The sequence below is a fragment of the Triturus cristatus genome, chromosome 9 (genome assembly GCF_964204655.1).
Source record: "Triturus cristatus chromosome 9, aTriCri1.1, whole genome shotgun sequence".
NCBI classification, from domain to species: domain Eukaryota; kingdom Metazoa; phylum Chordata; class Amphibia; order Caudata; family Salamandridae; genus Triturus; species Triturus cristatus.
The window spans coordinates 1,230,881,299-1,230,902,994 of record NC_140592.1 but is presented as its reverse complement, the minus strand read 5'-3'; the positions used below and the strand labels follow the sequence as shown (position 1 = coordinate 1,230,902,994).

The following is a 21,696-nucleotide window of genomic DNA, read 5'->3' as shown; positions in this document are numbered from 1 at the left end:
ATGTATATAGTATCTTATAGTTATGATGTGTTTATTTCTGAATCCTTTTTAGCCACAATATGCGGTGCTCATATGAGCCCGTCACAGGTTGTAAACAATATGTTTGTGCCCAAAGTGCTTTTTAAATATTTTTAAATGTATTGTATATGCTGCTTGTGCTTTTGTCTTTATGTATGTTATTCATTTTCATTTCTTGTATGTAAATTTGTTACAGCCCTGAAGAAGTCCAAAGTTGGACGAAACGCGTCGGCTGTTTTTGCTGTTGTCAAAGAATGCACATTTCAAATTGAATAATAAAGAAGAACCTTTTGGAAAACGTACTACTTTGAGGACTTGGACTCATTTGTATTATAAGAATTGAGTGGTGCATTTGGTGCTGTGTTTTTTCATATGTCGATTCCAAGAATTGGAATAGCATTGTGCTGGCGGGTGCTAACCAATTGTGCACACTCCTGGTGAATAAATAATTTCTTTCACCATATTATTATGTTGAGTTACTTTTAAATCCGGTGCTGTCTCAGTGGGATTCCGCTAGCCCTGTGGTTTTTTACATCTATAAGGAAAGGTGTATTGTTTGAGCACCGAAGCACATGCTATGCAGTTTTAGAATTGCAGCGGTTATGCGTAATTTTCCGTTGAATCAACACTACTTTACAGTGTGTTAAATTTCTGATAACTGTTATCCTCAGATTATTTACATTTAGAATTCATTCAGGCTCCAGAATGGATCCGAAACTTTGTCATAGCAGCTCTCCCTCGTGCTAATAGGCGACTTCTTCACAGCTTTGCAACATGAATGTTCGTATATAAAAATGCACCAGGGCACAGAGGAGCGTAATTGTACGAGTAATGGTAAGCGTAGTGGAGGAAACATACATGTTAAAGTACTGACACAAATAAGAGTGACTTACTTTTATTTGATATAGTGCAGCCCTAGTTCAAACGACTAGCAGAGTAAGGGAGAGAGAATGTGCACACATTTGAAATATTACCCAAACCAGGACAGGACGTGAAAGGCACTGAGAATATGTCACTGGGACAGTGCCGAATAGAGCACTGTATAGACTTACAAATTTAAAACACCACAAAAAGTAGGAGTGTTGGGTGTGAAAGATTCAGGAGGTGAATTTACCTGTGTATCTTCTTGTTTTCATATCTTTTGCTCCTCAGATTTCCTGAGCAGGAGAGGTGCTTTGCACTGATAATTAAGGGGGAGAGAGTGTTCTGGGAGGTCTCAAAAGAAACACTAGGACTTGCATCAGACTGAGCTGCAAAAGAGAAGGAACACAAATCAAAGAAAGGGTTAAAAGTCCAAGCAAGGCAAATTACAAGTGTACAAGAAGTCACAAAGTAAGAAGCACAACTAAAATGGCTTGATGCAACTTGGGCTCAGGGTAATTGCAATGTACATTCGCTCCAACAACAAAAATATTGTAGGATTTGTCAGCCAGACCTCTGGAAGAGCAATAACCCGGATGGAGCAATACACTTGGATGCACTGCATTATCAGCACAGAACCTAGTCACTTCTGTTCTGCAGTGATCAACATTTTGGGCTTCAATGTGAAAACAAACAGGCCATTCAAACTCTCATAATTCCCAAAACACTGTCCTTTAAACCCCTTGAATAGAAAAAGAGGCAATTTCTGTAAGTAGAAAAAAAATCTATACAAAAAAAATAAAAAAAACAGGCAGAAGTGAACTAAGATGTAGATAATGCACGGGAAAGCTTTTTTCTAATAGAAGCGAGGAAAAAAAAAAAAAAAGGTCATTACAAGTAACATTGAGCTTTGTTGAGGAAGGCAACTGGAGAGAGATTGGTTTATAAGAGGCTATATTCAACAAATGTACTTTAAAAAGCCCTAGCAGGCTCACCTAACAGACAGTGCAAACTGTCGGTGGACGTTAAAAAGATCTATTGTCGCCTTACAGTGGGTTTAGAGCAAATCTTATATTCCATTGCCTGACACTCATTTGCTTGATTTTAATTTGGCAGCTTGTATGGGCTTCCCGTATTGCTGGATATTGACAGGATGAGAACCTGTGTATAACTGAGCACTGTTCACAAAGTGTCTTATCTGACACTAACCAATTTATGAAACAATGTGTTTAATTTTCAACACAGAAACAAAACATTTTCTAGAAATTTTCACAATATCTGGATGTAAAACAGCGAGTAGAGATATTGCGGTTTGTACCAAAACTGATTCATGTCATGTATACATAAGTAACTTGATTACATACAGAAATCATGTGTAACACAAATTCAATTTACATGTTATGAACATTTGGTAATGCAACGAAATTACAACACAACAGAAATGTAAATGCCCAATGCATTTCGGAACCAGCCGGTTCCTTCGTCAGGGGCCAGTCTGAAAAATAAGAAGTAAACCATTTTCGCTGGTTAGAATAATATGATTGGGGCTCAATCTCTAGAACTCTGATGTAGAACGAGCATGTCTTAGAACAAGTTACCTGTTCGTGTGTGTTATTAAATGTTCTCTGAAAAAGATAAAGACGCGACCAGGTCAGCAACAACTAAGGCTGTGAGGTGTACGTGAGAGATGACAGCAGATCATTGCCAAATTCACGCTTACCTGTTTATGAAGAACCTCGTGATTCTGAAAGTGTAAGAAGCGAACCATGTCGGGTTAATGAAACTGATCGAACCTAGGATGCAATGAGTGTGCTCAATTGTATTGGTTTCCGAAGAGATAGCAAATCTTACCTCTGGCGAAATGTTTTTAGAAGCTGTGTGGGAAATAAATGCAAGATATCAACAAAACGTGCCGTGTGAGATAGACGGAGCTAACGGGAATTGCGATAGTACAATCTTGAAAAGATTACGAGCACTTCCAAACAGGTAAAAATCTTACCTCTAGAAAGGTATGTGGTGAGCTGTGGAAAAAGTAAGAAAGCGGGATTTTAGAATAAACGCATGGCCGTAGTTAACAAATTACTCGACCACCGCAAATCACAGAAGAGAAACCTTACCTAAGAGGTGTTGCGGGACAAGAGTAACCGACGATTCTCCAAACCGGATAGGCGGGTGCAAGGAGTCAAATGTAAGGAAGCTTTTTGAAGAAACAACCGGAACACGAACCGGAAGTATTCAACATAGACGGCGGACAATAGGGGACATATGCAATCAACTGAGTGTTTGTAACTCAACGGGCGCACGAAAGCGCCATATTGGAACGGAGTTAGAAAACTAACAGAAGTATAGGTGAATGCATCTGGGTGCATGGGTTGCTATGGGTATAGGAATGGGAATGAAAAAAAGAAGAAAAACCAAATCCTCTGAACGAAGTGTACATCGTTGACGATAACAGACACGATCGGAAAAAGCGGAAATTCTGAGAAGCTGACATTCCAGCTTAGATTTTGCGAGCAGCTTTCACATTTATGGTACAAAGAGAATCTGCCATATTCAGCGATACTCGGAATTTTAGACCCTGTAGAGGATGCTAAAATTCATGTTATGCGAAACTGACAATTTAAGGAGTGTAACTCTAAGACGGACACTGAAGTGTGAGATTAGGAGCAATAAAAACGTGGGAAGGTAGGGTGTTAGCTGTGACAATAAAAATAGTGCGCTAGGTATTGATGAGTATGTAACATGGTGTAGGGATTTTAGTTGTGCTATGGTGCTTGTCACTGGTCTGCGGTCTGCAAAGTAGCCCAGGGTTTCTCGGGCTAGTCGATGAGCTCGTAATTAAATGAAGCATGACATATCTAACCTGTCATTAAGACCAATTGGTGCCATGGTGTCCAGAAGTTTAATCCAAAAGACCTCCCTTTGTAGGAGTCTCAGGTGAGTATTGACACCTTGTTGTTGCTCCACATGTTCGATTATTTGGAATCTAAGTTGTGATATAGAGTGACATGTTTCATGCCAGTGGGATGCCAGAGGAGAATTTTTGCTCCGAGTTCTGATGCGACTTTTATGTTCTGTAAGTCGTGTTTTCATTTTCCGTTGGGTTTTTCCAATGTATAGTTTGCCACACGGGCATTTAATCCCGTAGATTACATTAGTGGTATTGCAGTCACTGGTGTGTCGGAGCAGAACATCCTTGCCTGTGGTGGGATGTTTTAAGATGTTTCCTGGAATGATGTTACAATGCGAACAATTTTGACATTTCATGGGCTTCCCGTATTGCTGCCACCAAATGAACCCTTTGTGTTGCTTCCGCCCATGTGTTGCTTCGGACCCCCCCCCCACGTCTTTCCCTAGCCGCACACTCCAAATTGCTTCCCTTACACCTGCACCTCATCAAAAAGATGTTCTTGCCAGTTAATTTTTATTTAATTTAGATTATCAATCCTACATGGAACGGTGAATAAAAAAATGCCTGCTTAATTTTTTAGGCGCACACATGCGCGTTGCTCATGCTTTCAAAATGAGATGGGTAGAAGCTCTTTAGCTATGGGTTAGAACCCACTGGCAAAGCTAAGAGGTCCTTAAGGCCAGACCTACTGGCTTTGCCAATGCTCGGTACACTTGTAACAAGCAGACATTTCAACCCAGCTGAATGATTCACAATGCACGGGGGTTGAACATGGTGTTAAACTCAAGAAAGGTCAGCAATGTAGCACTGCTCGTTGGGGGGGTTGTATAAGTTTTATTGAGGAGTTTTGAGGCTCAGAGGGGTTTATGTTTGGATGTCAGGGGGCACGTTGTTTTTAAAGGACGCTGGTTTTGTTTATTTCTTTTTCATTCGGATGAGTGTTTGTTAGAGGATAGCTGGTGGATCACAGATCTGGTTTGTGCACGATAATATCGCAGGAACTTATTGTAATGGGGATGAAATTGGAACGCATGGGCACATATGCATACATTGGTTTACACTAGCAGAAGCATGGGAATCTAGGGAGATTATTAATTTATATCATGTAGAACAGAAATGAAATGTGACTTATAAGTATATTTTTATAACTTGCAGATACTCCTGATGAAGGTTTTTCAACCGAAATGCATTGAGTAGGGTGTGTATAGAATCAAGTGGAGGAAAATTTGGAATATGTTCATGCATAGGCCTGGATGGGCAATACATAGAACTATTTACACAAAAAAAAAAAAATCAGCAAAAAATTTAACTGCTTTTTGACGTGATGAAAAAGAAGTGAAAAATGATGATGAAAAGTGGACAAATTAAACGGATTACTCTGGTGAAATTGTATTATTCCAAGATACAAATGTGCATACGGCTGTGCAACCCGCCGTGACCTGCTAACTAGCGGGCCACCATTCTTGATTGAACTCTGTACACCCTGTACCTATTTGGGAACAGTATATACAGAGCCACTTTCTCACATCCGGTTTTCATTTAAAACAGATTTTCACCAATAAAACAACGAAAGGGAATTTTTTTCTCAGTACATACTGATAAACACTCGATGTTGCTGCATTTTTACTGCTTTGGCGCCCTTTGGTGTTGAGCAGTATAACTGCAACCCCTCCCTTTAAGCATTTTCCTGTGATGGATGCTCCCAACTATGACCCACGTGGCCAATGTAAAGCCACTTAACATATTAAGTGGCCTTACATTACTACGTGGGACATAGTTGGAGCATCTGCAAATTCACTGGTGCCCTAGAACCTACTGCAAGTCCCGTTTTGGCAGCATAGTTCACATTTGGCTGGAGTTGCTGTGGATTGGTCATCAGGGTTGTAGCTGCACCATGAGCAGTTTCTCAATCCAGGCCAATGAGTAAATCAATGATTCTATCCCCCTTCATTAAGAGCAGAGAGCTTTGCTTTCTAAAAGCTCAGTTATCAGGATTGTGGCAACAAATGAGACTACATATAGATATTTTATGTTACGTTTGATTTGTATAACACACTAATCATCCGAAAGGGTATCCAGGCGCCCCAGAATCAATGTCCTCCCATAAAATACAATACCCAACACTATTGGTCTTGGGTTTACAGTGTAACCGCCTAAAAAGAATACCTTTAAATACTTTAGGCAGGGAGCTGAGAGGAACAATGACAATTGAAAAATAGGAACAATCTGAGCCTGCAGCGACCTTGGCGCAAATGCAGTCAATCTGCAAGTATAAATAGCTGTGGGTGATCACCTACAAGATGCAAAATGAACATTTAACCTGTCCAGCTGAAAGGAAGAAAGAAAAAGACCTAAACTTTCATTACACTTGAGTGGAACTATCCTCCCCCACTGTGTGAACACATTTTCACTCCAAGGAAGAGGCCATGCAGGAGTCTCTTCAAGGAGAAAAACAATACCAACAAAGGCAACCCCAGGTCAGAACATTCAAAGCAAAAGTCGTCTTATGGAGCAAAAGTCACATGAAGCAAAATCTTGCAAGTCACCATTTGCATCAAGGGTGGAGGTAGGAAACTGTATTAGAGAAACCGTCCAGTCCAGAGACATTGCATTCCATCCTAAAGATTCATCTTAAGAGTGTTTCCTAAAACAGTAGCCATCGGTGACACATTTATTGTATATACATTTGTGATGAGAAAGTCTGGGATGACAAGCACGGGGGTGTGTATGTTTTTTACCTCCTGTGCATTGTAGATCTAAAGCTTTAGCAGTGGGCATCAGACTGGCATATTTTGTCAGCAGTTATCTAGCATGGCAAGGAGAATAAGATGGCAAGGTTTCTGAGCAGACTGTCGGTGACCAGCCATCCTGATGGCTACTGTTTGAGGAAACACTCTTAAGATGAGTCTTTGATGGAATACAAAGTCGACATGTTAAGCTTCTCTCCTAACAAGCCTGTTTAGAAAGGAGATGCACAAAATATGCCACAAGCCCCAATTCTTAAGAATTAGATAGTAGTGCGAACAAAGGACCTTTCCTCTCTGAGAAGACACAACCACCTCTAAGGCACACTTCTCTGAGAGCGGAAAGCTCCATCAAGACGTTTGCCTACAGCGGGAAAGCCATTGGAGGTTTAAAAAAAAAAAATAATAACACCTCTGATTATCTGCAAGACCCGTTGGTTTGAGATAATCTCATTTCATTTCAGAAGAAATCCTACTATCCAATCCACAACATGAGAAAAATGAATACGTGAGATATCAATTTTGCTAAGGAGTACTTGAGGAGGATGACAACAATAAATCTTGGGGGCTGCTGCCTTTACCTAATGGTGGCCATTAGAACAAAAGTTCCTGCATGGACTGTGAAATGTTCTTGAACGCAGGACCAAACCTAGATTTCTAGCAGGGACAGATTAAATCATTAGCTCTGAATTCAGTCTTTATATAAGAACAATTGTGGCTCTCATCCAGGTATGCTGTCACAAGAAAACTGCAAAAACAACAATTGGTTGACAGAATGCAGAACAATGTCATACATTCACCCTGGTACAGAGATCTGGGCCTAAATCCATCGTTTTTTTGGTCGCCATGCCATTCCAGTTTGAACCCAGCCATATGCAAATCAGTCTTGACCCTGTGCCTCATGGGCACAGTCCAGCCCAATGTGCCAGGCCAGGTGCTCCCTGGACATGAAACAAGCATCCTAGGACCGGTTTCGGGGTTTCACCCCTCATCAGCCAGGATAGCTGGACTCCAATGGCATGGAGAGAACGGGACCCACGTCTGGGCATACCCGTACCACTCGGGATGACAAATGCAAAAGGAACATTTGATGGACAGAATGCAGAACAATGTCATACATTCACTCCAGTACAGAGATCTGGGCCTAAATCCATTGTTTTTTGCTCACCATGCCATTCCAGTTTGGACCCAGCCATATACAAATAGTCTTGCCCCTGTGCCTCCATCCATCATCTCCTTGTGTTTGCTTTGTTCGCCCTAAGTTGGCAGGTTATGCCCAGACGTGAGTCCCTTGCTCACTTTGCCACTGGATTCAAGCTAGCCTGGCTGATGAGGGGTGTTACCCCGAAACCGGTCCTAGGATGCTTGTTTCCGGTCCAGGGAAGACCTGGCTTGGCAGTTCGGGCTGGACTGTTCCCATGAGGCACAGGGTCAAGACTGATTTGCAATGAGACAGGTATACAGGGGTGGCGAAGTGAGCAAAAGAACGATGATGGATTCAACCCAGATCTGTGACTGGAGGAGAGTGTCTGAAAAGTTTCAGCGCTCCCTCCATCTCCTCCTTGTGTTTGCTTTGTCACAAGAAAACTGGCAAGATCATGGAACATACAACAGAACCCAGTATCCAGGCAGATCTGCCTTGACGTTGCCATTCCAACCTGCAGCAACACCCTAAAAGGACCCATGTGTGTGGTATTGGAGGAGTTAAAGTCAGTAAGAGTCTCATTAACTGGAGAAACGCCTCAGTTGCCTGCTAACCTGTAAGAATTTGTGAACAAGAAAGTACTTATGCATCTGCCAGTAACGGTCTATATTCAACATCTAGTCTGCTTTATTACAGAAGCTTTGTCTGCATTGCTGGTATATGCAGGTAAGCAGCATCATTCTAAAGTGCACATTAAAAAAAAAAAAGAAATCAGAATCCCTGTATCCTGTTGAACGAGTTACTTACCTTCGGTAACGATGTATCTGGTAGAGACACAGATTCCTCAACTTGGAATATCCCAAGGCGTCAGACTAGATCCGGAAAACTTTCCACATCAGCACCACTGCGCGCCGGGAGCGGCTCCACCCGGACGTCGTCCACAGATGTGACGTCAGTAGAGCCATAGAAGCACCACCCGGCGCGCTGACGTCAGTTTTCGTCGGAGAAACATTTCCGCCCCACAACGCAGAGCCACCAGCAAGAGTATGGGAACAGTGTGCGAAAAAGATGAAAAAAGAAAAGAAAGTGAATGGTGAAAAACAGCACCATAAAGTACAGTGCCAGGCACTGTATACTGAAAAATAGTGAAGGGAAAAGCAAAAGCAGAAAAAGATGTGAAAAAACATCACGGCCGACGACAGTCTGCAACCGCAATATATAACTGTGAAGGGCAACAAGTCTGGAATACAGATCATTGACAAGTCAGCACCAGAAAGGGACGTCATATCCCCTGTAAGAGACCTATAAACTGAGGCAGAGCCAATCTACTTCAACCAATTGACTGCAGGGGAGGTAAGAGACCCCAGGCGACAGAGAGAAAAAAAAGGGGTGGGGGGGGGGGAGGAGACATGAGTAGACCCCACACTGGATGACCCAGGACGAAGGGATGTAAAAGGACACATGACACCTGAGAATACCACCCAATCATGAGAATGGGTGGAGCGGAGCAAGCAAGACAGAATGAAGCATCCCGTCGAGGAGTGAAGTTAAATTGTCACCCTGCAGAAAGACAAAGCCACCCGGGAGGCGAATGCAGAAACCCAACCTGAAAAGGTCCTTGCAGAACGGGGAGGATGGGCGGGCGTTAAGGAAGCTGCAGCTAGACTGTCTCTAAAAGTAACTCGTTCATCTGATAGAGACATCTAGCCGCAGATTCCTTAACTTAGAATAGATACCAAAGCCATACCCATAGAGGAGGCGGGTCTGCGACTGAACACCACCAAGTTCCAGAGAGAACTTAGCCGTCAGCAAGGTGACGAAACACAGTGGGGACAGGAATGCCAGCGCAGCCAACACCAGACCCGAAGCTCTGAAAAGAGCAGAAAACAATGGGAGACAAAGGCACCACAAGCTGTAAAATAACAGCACGAAAACCCCTGTGTATACACCGGGTGGAGAGGAAGAAATCACAAAGCAAGAAATGCCGGTGCGGAAGAGAGAGTTCATAGATTCGTAAAAGAAGATTAACTGAGCCTAGTGTCCAACGGATACGCAGGATCCAATGTTTCGGCAGGAAGCAAGACCCAGAGAGGACAAAACGGTATGAGAGTCCGCGCATACCGGTCGAGCATGCACAACAGCGGAAAAAGCACTGTTGAACCTGCACCAGCTAAGATAGGTGGGGCAGCAGCGGCAGGATGCCGACCCATGACCAGAAAGTGCCGGCATGACCAGAAACAGGAAACAGTCCAGTACACAGTCGCTCCTTCATAAGACATGTGAGAGGGCAGACGGCAACAAGCCGAGGCACCCAGAACAGGACCACAGTAAGACTGGTATTCATGTGGAATACAGGAATACATATAAGCATACCGTGTGGACGGCAGAACCACATCAAGCATAGGGAAATCTCCCTGTAGGGTAGCATGAGCAGCCCAGATGTGAAAGATGCATCACCAACTATGCAACCGGCAAAAAGTGACCTCCGGCAAGCTGGACACACAAGAGCTCGCACCATGAGCAGACCGTGGCGAAGACCACGGACACCGCAGCAGAGAACGTTGCCAGCGCGACTCCACTGTGGGAAGAGCACATAGCACATATATATTAAGAAAGATACACATCTAAAAGGATGGGTTGCATAAAACAAGACAAGGGTACGCCATAAGTACCAACAGTCATGTTGAAGCAGAGTTGGACAGGACAGTGTTCAGATCCATAAGCGACCTGCCACCCGTCCGGGAGGAGCCAATGTCCCCCGCGAGACAGAAGAGGAGATGGAGCGGGACACAAAAGTGGAAACAGTCAGGACCAAAGTATTGGCCTAGGACCGAGAAAGCGAGTATCCCGAAGAGAACACTACCCCTGAGAGTGTTACAGCAGGAACCCAAAGCAGAAGCATGGAAAACACCTGTGCAGAAAGCAGCAGAGAAAGAGGAACAAAAAACTCCTGTTTAGGAAGTGCCCAGAAAGTGAGGGCACAAGGCAGTGTGTAAAGCATAGATGTACGTGGCGAAGACACCACCGCCTATAGACAAGTCCAGACAGAGTTGAAGTGCGAGAAAGCATTACCCACCCCAGAGTGTGGAGGGTAGAACCAGTCACCACAGAAGCGGAAGAAAGAACGCAGGTACCCCATGATAGCGAACATACCAGACTGCACCCACACTATGCGCATACACTGAAGAAGTGTGCCGCGATGCACCTCTGTCCTGGCGCTACATGATGGCAGGGCGTCAACCGCAGAAGAACTGCCAGAACGGAACAGACCAAGGGGTCCCAAGGGACAGTGGCTGCCGAAAAGAAGAGCAGCCAACATGGACAAAGAGGAGCACAGAGAAGCTGAAAAAGGCCCCTTGGAGAGGCAGGTGAGGCAGAAGCCTCACGGTAGGGAACCTCTACCGATGTTCTGAAGTACTACAGACAACCATAGACCCCAACCCTAACAAATTGCAATAGGGCGACGCCAACCTGTGGGTCGCATAACAGCAGAAAGAGAACAGACTGATCCACAGAAAAATCTTTGTGAGAAAGACTCCACAGGAGCGTACCAAGCCTTCCTTGTAGAAAGGCAGCTACACAATGGCCAGCAATACCCCACATAGGGTAAGTCTTAACCCCAGCAAGGGGGCTCCTCTTGAGACAAGCTCACAGTCGGAGGACTGAAAAGAAGGCAGAACCAACTGACCAGCTGTGCTGAACAAAGGCAAACATGGCGGAGTAGCCGCCTAGACCATCTGGTTGTTACGTCATGAACCCAGGGTCCAAAACAAACAAGGCAACGCTGCCTATGCACAAGAAAAAGACAGCCACAAGGTAGAAAGCCAGGCCGCAGTGGCCAGAACATCACGGGAGACCAGACACGAGGCAGGAGACCACTGAATCAGCGTGACAGTCAAAAAGGTCCATGCCATTGAATGGCAGATTCCGAAGAGCGTCTCAAACATTGTCTGGAAAACGACTGTCGCACGGCCATGCATGGCGGCACAAAGCAACCGACTGGGCCAGTGCCCTACCCACAGAGTCAGTAGCGTCCAGGGCCGATAAAAGGGAAAATTGTGCCATTTCCTGGGCATCAAGAAGGCAGCGATGCATGTCAGCCCAGGGCCCTTCTGGGAGAGATGGAAGAAAGATCAACCAAAGGGCAGAGGAAGAACGTGCAAACACGCAAGATTTGTTCAAGGCACGGATGCCTGCACTGGTGAGGCACAAATATGGCGACCACGTCTCCAGCCACTGAGATTCCCTAGTGGGAGGTAGCAACGGCAGAGCGGAAGAAGGCTGCAAGACAAAAGTCACCTGGACAGCCAGACCCTGAGCTCTAGGGTAGAGAGACAAGCAGACAGGATTGTCTGGGGCCGGACAATGCCAACGAGCAATGGCCCGATCAACCGGGTCACCAGAGGAGGGCCGTGCCCAGGTACCAAGCAGGATGTCAAACCAAGACCCACCAAAAGAAAGGCTCCACGTCCACAGGCTCCATGTGTAGGAGATACAGTAAAGGATCAGAGGGCAGGGAAACCACAGGAGGCTGCAAGCGAAGAATATCTGCAGCCCTGCGAACAGCCCTCGCAAAACCGCACTAGCCTCTGTCGCCATTCTGGGGGGGGGAGGCGACAACAAACCATTGTTCGGGGACGGCTGGAGGCTAACCCGTCCACTAGACAGTAAAGGTGGAGGAGCCTGAGGTGGATCCAAAGGCCATGGAATGCTAGGGCACCTGCATCAATGGGCACCGAAACGACCCTGGGCATGGGGAGCCCAGAGGGACTTCATCCTCCTGTAACAGAGGAGCCATAGGCACCGGCATCTACAGACGCTGAGACGGAGTTACATCGACATCGAGAACCTCCAGAGGGGACTCGGCCTGGGCACGGTCCGATGGCGACTCGACCTGCAGAAAGGAAAGAGGTCGACAGGGCGTCGCAATTTGGTGCCACAGCTGACGTCAGTGCAGGAAGCCGCACAGGGCTATGCGGCGAATGGACGCGTGGGCTGGACAGATGACTGGGATGCCCCTCCGGGCCGTGTCCCGTCTACGTCATATCTACTCTGGAACCCAAGTCGATGCAGGCAGCAGACGCAGAGGGCAAAGACCGAGAGCAGCGGGCCCCAACGTCACGTTTACGGGAGGATGACCTCCGCGACTTAGGCTTACCTGTCTCCGAATGACGTCCACGGGAACGACCCCGTGAGCGGGCCCGTTCCCGAGAGGGATATTGGCGGCGTGAAGGCACAGGACCAGACATCTTTCGGCCAGTAGCTTCATACGACGCTCACTTAGGGACTTAGGTTTCATCTGCTGACAGGTGTCATACTCTTGGGAGTCGTGGTGCACTCCCAGGCACCACACACATATGGCATGCGGATCCGTGACAGACATTTGTCGCGTACAGGCCTCACACGCCTTAAAGCCCGAAGGCATCGCACACTGTTCCGTGATGCTAAAGGCGTAGAGAAGGCCTGAAAAACAGGCCAAGGAACCACTGGTTTTCCTGGATCCGCGTTGGGACGTGGAAAAGAAGAACTGACATCAGCACGCTGGGAGGGGCTTATATGGCTCCAATGACGTCACGTCCGTGGACGACGTCAGCGCAGAGCCGTGCGGTGCTGCCCCCAGCACGCAGAGGTGCTGCTACGGAAAGTTTTCCAGATCCAGTCTGACGTCTGGGGATATTCCAAGTTAAGGAATCTGCAGCTAGATGTCTCGATCAGCTATAAATGTCAACTGCATCAGAGTGGGAATCAAACAAATCACGCATTGTGTTTTAAGACGCTTCCTTTGTCATCTTTAGAATCTGAGGGAATGTCTCCTTCTCTGGACACTCCTGTAACATGAAGAGTGTGCTTTCCCACAGGCACTTTTGAGACCAGTGCCAGACAAAGGTGATAATAGCACCACCAACTCGGATACAGGTGCCAAGAGCAGAGCTATAAATGGTTCAGAGAGGCTTCAAAAGCAACTTCAACCTGGTTAAGATTTAATGTTTACTTTCCATATAGGATCTGGGGCGAACTTACCAGCATCACAGCGGTGCCTTTTGGCACAGATGGTGCTGAAACAAACTTGTTCTGAGCTGTCAAGGGAAACTAAGGAGCAGCCTTAAAGATCTTTGCTGTGCATTCTTAAAGGTCTCAACCCGAGGTGCCAAAATCCCTGGCACAGGGAAGCTCACATGCGAGACCAATGAAGGACTGTCATCAGATCCAGCCAACGTTTTCTTTCTGGGTTGGGAGCAATGCTCTGGTCTGTTATTCCAGAGATTTCGATCCAGTCTAAAATCATGATGGAGATCTAGATTTTTCAATCATATAAAGTTTGGCTTATCTTTCGATCAGTGCCTATGGGTGCAATTTTTGGCACAAGTCTTACAACAATTTGTCATGCTCCTTACTCAAGCACCAGATACAAGTGGAACAAGAATCAGTAACAGACAGTCTTCTAAAACTACTGTACGGCTTGAAGCTAGGACCCAAGAGACATGATGTGAACGCATGTCTAAATTGGGTTTGAAAAAATGAAATGGCTTAAACAATCATTGAGTAAACAACGGCTCCAGATTTAGTGTCCACTGGAGTCACAGAAACAGAACCAATGTCAGCGTCGCAAATGACGCCTTATAGAGGTCCTACATGTTCGTATATCAAGGTTTATTTCCAGTAGAGCTGCAAAATGCTGTTGTCACGTTGCAGATGCTGGGAGATTCATAATGCAAAAGTTTCTGGATCCGGTCTGACACTAAGGTTCAAGCAGTCTGCTGAAGTTCATACATTCAAAATAATTGTTTATTAGACTAAGTAAACACTTTTGCAAAATAATTTCAAGTTAATATATAACTGAAAAAGCTAGAACATTCCTGGAATATGGTTGTGACTACCAGGACATTATGGTATTGCCTGTGCTCTTGAAAAGAAGTCCCGGGTAAAGAGCATAAAAGGGCGCAGAAGTGGCAATTTGTAGCTGCAGTGTTGGTTAATGGGATTAATCACCCACCCCAATAATGCATTAACGCAAGATTAGAATACATTACACACACTGTTTCTACTGTTCAGTTCAAACCAACAAACAATTCTAACACCCTCAAGATCTAAAATACAAAATGGACACTAAAACACTCAAGTACCCTGCCGAGGTAAGCATTTGTGAGTGGGAATAAGAGTACCACTGATCTATACATTTAGGATCATGTTCACAGGTTTTTTTTTTTTTTTGGTAGAGTTTTATATAGCGCGAACTAGACCCAAAGATATCCGGTATCAGCGCGCTTTACCACCAGTTTTGTTACACACAGACATTCATTTTTGTTAGGCACGGGGAGATCATGTATTTTGCCCAGAATAACAGGATGTGGAGCGTCGTTGCAGAGACTCGAACCCGGATTCCCAGCTTCGAAATCGACCGCTCTAGCCGCAAGGCTACATCCTCTCCCCAGTTAAGATCAGGTGATCATTCTCCTCTCCAACTAGAGTTGTCCCCTGGACAGCTATCCTCAGAGCAGAGGGCCTACGTAGGACAATAAGCGAATAAGGTTTGTAAATATTCACCATGTATTGCATGCACAGACAACAATTTGGTTTGTCAAGAGGAATTACATAGGTATGCAATGTTGCATCATGATCACGTGAGCATGCCGCAATATTGATTGATCACTGTGATGAATCATGTTTTATAATTTCCTCATCCAACAGTGCCTCTACCTGCCACATGGATTCCACTAGACGACATTAGATTCTTTAAAGATTTAAGGAGCAAATTTATCAATTAGAACATTGGAATGGGGAGCACTCCATTGCATACAATGGAGTGCTCCGTGCTTCTATGGGCCGGTAAAGGCCCGCAGAGCAACATTCCAATGTTGTTTAACCAGTTGGCTGAGGTGCACATTTCCCTACTGTGCAGGCGAATTCTACGAGTGCGCAAATCGGACGGCCCCCAGCCGTCCGACGCCCACCGTGACATCAGACGCCCAGGGGCCATCCAACACACAGAACGAGTTAAACAAAGGCCTCTCGGAGCCTGAGGGGATTTCAATCCCCTCGGGCTTGGCAGGATGTTCTAATAGCCTTATAGCCCTTTGTAGCTGGGCTATACCGGCTATTAAAGTTCCGCTCCCTTGTTAAAGGCCCGAGCCGAAAAGCCCACTACGACGGGCTATAAGGCTATATTAGAACATTGGAATGTTGAGAGCTCCACTGAAGACAATGGAGTAGCTCCGTGCTTATAAATGGCTGGTATAAGCCTTCTGCTCCGACATTCCAATGTTTATCTTTGTTTCTTATTTGAGAACATTCCAACCTTTTTGGGTGGAATTTTCTAATAGCTTTGTAGCCCTGCTCACCTTGGGCTATACCGGGGAGCTCGGGTCTGCTGCTCGGGCCTATAACTTGGGTTCAGGGCCTTTAACAACCAGTAAAGCCCTCTGCAGTACACTACAATATAGCCCATTGAGGGAACATTAATACAGAGTAACTGCTTCCATTTCATGGCCATGAAGAAAGCCCGCCTGCACCTGAATGACGGGACTACATGGTGGGCTAAAACATGTTGATCTATCAAAGGGTTGAATTATTCTCCTATTTATTTTAATCATACCCATCAGGGGACAGACATAAAAAGGTGAAAACTGCACAGAGATGTATTTTTATAGCTTACTTGCATCTCCGTATACACCAACAAGAGGGACCATTCTTGCCCCTTTCAGCCTCCCCCATACGGCCCTCATCATAGAATGCCTGAGTGAAGACTCCAAGAGCAGGGTTGTAATCCACACCCACAGGAGTGAGGAGTCTGATGATGAAGCATGGCACCTGGCCAATGAGTGAGAGTTTTAAGCCTATAAAATTGAATTTACCCCCCTATTCCCTCCAACCCCTCTACCCAACTTGCGTAGGAGACCAGTGAAACTCTTATTCCGACTCAATTCCTTACCGTTTCAGGGTACTCTTGTATTTTTTCAGTTGTATTTAGGGATTTTACCCTTGTGCATTTCCCTGAAGCCGCCCCCCACCCTCCCTGTGTTATTTGATACTAAATTCACTCACCTGATGGAGAAAAGCCACCACTGAAAAGGCTACTGGGCAGAAGATCAAAGCCAAGGTTATGTTTCAATGACCTCCTTTTCTTGTTGGAAAAGCCCGTACCAGAATCCACTGGGAGTTTGCGCTTTATGCTTGGAGTAATGATCACAGGAGTCACCATAGAGGAAAAAACTAAACAGAAAAGATAACAGTATGAAGCACATTTGGAAACTGCATTCGCCCTTGGACACAGGTGATTGTACACAAGAAAGCCAAATGGCGACCAGCAACGCACTGGATGAAATTAATGCTCTTTCTATGCAACCACATATTCCTCACCTTTAGAATAGCCTCGGGCGGCAGACTAGATGCAAATCATTTTGGTCCGATTCCCTGCCTAGACCCACTATCTTGGGAGGTACGGTTGTGGTATTGCTTCTAAAGGAGAGGTTGGAACAGGGGAGTAGGTGTTGGACCTGGCCCTTTTTGCAGGGTCATCCCTAACCTTTTTGCCTTCCTCCTATATTTTTTCTGACCTGTTGTTGGCTGTTTTATGACTCTGGGCACCTTACCACTGCTGATCAGTGCTAAGGTGCATATGCTCTCCCTCTGGTAAAATGTATACATTGATTGGTGTCCATGTTTGGCTTATTTGGTTTACTATCAGCCCCTAGTAAAGTGCACCAGGAGTGCCAGGGCTTGTAAATACAAATGCTGCTGGTGGGCTTGCAGCACTGGCTGTGCCACCCACAGAAGCGGCCTAGTAAAATGTGTCTAAGGTCTGCCACTGCAGAACCTGCGTGCAGTCTGGTACTGTCGCGCTGACTGCGCAAGTGCACCTACTTGCCAGTCCCCAAACTTAACTACTTATTAGTCACCCCTCTGGTAGGCCCAAGGGAAAGGTGCATTGTAGGCATAAGGTAGGTGTTAGACCTGTCAGCCCTTTGGGTGGTCCCTCCTCATCATTATTTATTTTGTCCCACTTTTGCCTCAAACCCTGTTTGAATTTTTCCTTTTTGGGAACCACCAGACTTTTTAGTGTTGCTGCAGATTCAGGGAGCCATTTTAGCTACCCCTGAAACTTCTGTCTGAGGGCCTGGAGCACAAAATGGTGGCCACCTGTGACATCACCAGCATCCACTGGAACCTACCAGCACCTTCCAGAACATTCCAGAACCCTGTGACAGTTGGAGGCGGTTTAGAATGTTGGGAAGCTAAGACAGAGGGTTGGCAGTTGGAGCTGGCAGTTGGCACCTGACTGGTGAGGGGAGAGCAGCAGAAACTTGAAGGAAGAAGGAGTGAAGCAGCAGGGGTGGAAACTTGTGCCTGGAGTGGGGTCCATAAACCCACCCTTGATACTAGTCCCTACTGACTGAGCCCAGCCTGGAGCCCTGTGTGGGAAGAAGCAAGAAAAACCATCCTAAGGACCTGGACAGCAGGAACAGGCCTTAGAAACAGAGAACAGCAAGATCCTGACCTGGAAGCTGGTTTCCCTGGAGTCCGACGTCGAGTAGCCTGAGACCTGGAGCCCGAGGTGGAGAAGCGGCGCTGACTGGAAACGCAGACGTCGTACCCGGAGCCGTCAGAGGTCGAGAGAGGGCGCCGTCAGAGGTCGTGAGGAGTACCAGAGGTCGAGGAGGAAGTCACCCGAGGTCGAGTGAGCGGCGTCATGGGAGGAGTGAAGTCCGCCCTCCGGAGTCGTCGGAGACCGAGGTGAGTTGTGCCGGAGGTCGGGAGTGAGGATCGCACTCCGGAGTCGCCGGAACCTGTGAGAATCGTGCCGGAGGTCGGGAGTGGAAGTCGCACTCCGGAGTCGCCGGAAACCTAAGGAGAGGCGCACCGGAGGTCGGGAGTGAGGATCGCACTCCGGAGCCGCCGGAAGTCGACATCGAGTCAAGGCCGGCCGACGTCATCGAAGTTGAGGTCGCCATCGGACCGGAGCCGCCCGAAGTCGACATAGAGTAAAGACTGCCCGACGCCATCGAATCGGAGGTCGAGATCGAACCGAGGCCGCCGACATCGAAACCGGAGCCGCCTACCGGCGTCGTCAAAGAATGAATATGCTACTTACCAGTATGCATCTGTTCTTGGCATGTAGGGCTGCTGACATTCATATCTGTGCATAGATCGCCGCCTAGTGTTGGGTCCGGATGTTTGCACGTTGTTGTCCTGGAAGAGTCTTCGAAGTATCCTTGGATAGGTGACTCCTCCCCTGGACTACAGTGCGCATGGGCATCCTCTCCATCCTCAGATTGTTTTTCGCCATTGTGGCAGTGATGGAGTAGATACAGAAAGTGATGACCATGCTTGCAGTAATTCTGAGAGCTGCAGCTGCGACAGGCGCCGGGGAGGAGGGAGGGCGATATGAATGTCAGCAGCCCTACATGCCAAGAACAGATGCATACTGGTAAGTAGCATATTCAGTTCGAGGCATGTGGGCTGCTGAATTCATATCTGTGCATAGAATACATAGCAGTGCCCTCTATTAGCGGCGGCTACCCGTGCCAGCTGCAGCGGTCTGAAAAAGTGTCTTGAGAACAGCCTGTCCTACAGCTGCCTGCTGTTTTGACTGCACATCTACACAATAGTGTTTTGTAAATGTGTGTGTAGTGGACCATGTGGCTGCTCTGCATATATCATGCAGGGGAATATTTCCTAGGAAGGCCATGGAAGCCCCCAACTTACGTGTTGAGTGGGCTCGTGGTGGAATAGTTAATGTGCGTTTTGCCTTTTGATAACAGATTTGAATACACTTAACTATCCATCTGGCTATCCCTGCTTTGGAGATGGCGTTACCTTTGTGGTGTGGGGCAAAGGCAACGAACAGTTGTTTTGTCTTCCTGAATGGTTTAGTCCTGTCGATGTAGTACATGAGGGCCCTCCGTACATCTAGTGTATGTAGTGCCCTTTCTGCAACAGTTTGTGGGTTTTGGAAGAAAACGGGCAGGTCAATAGTCTGATTCATGTGGAACTGCGATATTACCTTGGGCATGAATTTGGGGTTGGTACGTAGTACGACCCTGTTGGCGTGAACCTGAATAAATGGCTCTTGAACGGTTAGTGCCTGGAGTTCACTAACTCTTCTTAGGGAAGTGATCGCTACTAGGAAGGCCACTTTCCAGGTAAGGAATTGAATCTCGCAGGAGTGTAGAGGTTCAAAGGGTGGACCCATCAGGCGTGTGAGGACCAAGTTGAGGTTCCACATTGGAGCCGGTGGGTGACTAGGTGGAATGACTCGTTTGAGCCCTTCCAAGAATGCTTTGATGGCAGGCACTCTGAATAGAGAGAGGTGCTGCCTGGTTTGCAGATAGGCTGAGATTGCGGTCAAATGGACACGTATAGAGGTGTACGCCAGATTGCATCGGTATAGGTGTAAGAGGTAACAGATGATGTTGTGGATGGATGCGTCCAGCGGGTTGATGTCATTATTACCGCAATAAATGACGAACCTTTTCCATTTGGCTGCATAGCAAGCCCTGGTAGTGGGTCTCCTGGCCTCCTTGATGATGTCCATACAGTCAGGTGGCAGGTTGAGATAGCCAAACTCTAGGACTTCAGGAGCCAGATCGCCAGGTTCAGCTGTTGCGGATCTGGGTGCTGAACCTCTCCATGGTTCTGCGTCAAATGCGCGGATTTGATCCGCAGCCTTTGATGCGGCACCACGGAAAGTTCGAGGAAGGTGGTGTACCACGGCTGGCGTGCCCACGTGGGAGCAACTAGGACGAGTGTCAGGGAGTGTTGTCGTAGTTTGCGAGCCACCAGCGGTATCAGCGGCGCTGGGGGAAAAGCGTACGCAAATCTGCCGGACCAGTTCATCCATATCGCATTGCCCTGCGACTGCGGATGTGGGAATCTGGCGGCGAAGCTTTGGCATTTTGCGTTTTCGCTTGTCGCGAATAGGTCTATCTCTGGATGACCCCACTGCTGGAAGTACGGTTGGAGTACTGATGGGTGTAACTCCCACTCGTGCATCTGGTGGCTGTGTCTGCTGAGCAGATCCGCCATCTGGTTGTCCTTGCCAGGGAGGTGTTCCGCCATGAGGAACATGTTCCTCTGAATGGCCCACTTCCACATGCTCTGAGCCAGATGAGACAACTGTGGAGAGTGTGTTCCTCCCTGCTTCTGTATGTAGTACATGGCAGTCATGTTGTCCGTCCGGATCAACACGACTTTGTTGCACAGATGTACTTTGAATGCCTTCATGGCCAGGAAGATTGCCATCAGTTCCAGAAGGTTGATGTGCATCTTCTTCTGTTGTGTCGTCCATAGTCCCTGCACTGTGTAGTGGAGTACATGAGCTCCCCATCCCTGGAGAGACGCGTCCGCTGTCAGTACTATTTGCGGAACAGGTTCTTGGAACGGTCGGCCCTTGCAAAGGTTTTGTGGATTCCACCAATGCAGAGAGTTGTATGCCCGACCGCTCACCAACACTAGGTCTTTCAACTGTCCTTGAGCCTGATTCCACTGACGTGCTAGGCACTCCTGAAGTGGGCGCATATGTAATCTCGCGTGCGGGACTATGAAGATGCAGGAGGCCATCATGCCTATCAACTGCATAAACACTCGCGCTGGAAGCGAGTGATTGGGTTTGAACTTGGAGATCAGCAGTTGTATGCTGTTGATCCTCACTAAATTTGGCTGAGCTGTGGCCGCCAGAGTGTCTATAGTCGCACCTAGGTACTGTTGTACGTGTGCGGGCTGGAGATGGGACTTTGGGTAATTTAGTGAGAATCCCAGACTGTGAAGAAGGTGAATGGTGCGGGACATGTGGCTTGCACATTGCTGGGCTGACTTCGCTTGAACGAGCCAGTCGTCTAGGTAGGGGTAGACGTGTATATGCTGCCTCCGTAAATGTGCTGCCACCGTAGCTAGGCACTTCGTGAAAACCCTGGGCGCTGTTGTCACGCCGAAGGGAAGGACTTTGAACTGATAGTGCTGCCCCTGAACAGTGAACCTGAGGTATTTTTTGTGTGAGGGGTGGATGGGTATGTGAAAGTACG

General features: G+C 46.9%; 1 protein-coding gene across 5 annotated transcripts in view; it reads right to left on the bottom strand.

Moving 5' to 3' along the window:
• Positions 1-21,696, bottom strand: part of ARHGAP11A (Rho GTPase activating protein 11A) — a 144,962-nt gene that overhangs the window by 51,296 nt on the left and 71,970 nt on the right. For all 5 annotated transcript variants that reach the window (XM_085627316.1, XM_085627319.1, XM_085627318.1 and 2 more), the window contains 2 exons: positions 16,721-16,888; positions 1,133-1,268 (listed from right to left, as the gene is read on the bottom strand). In XM_085627316.1, coding sequence (XP_085483442.1) covers positions 1,133-1,268; positions 16,721-16,888 — 304 coding nt within the window. The remainder of the gene's footprint in view (positions 1-1,132; positions 1,269-16,720; positions 16,889-21,696) is intronic.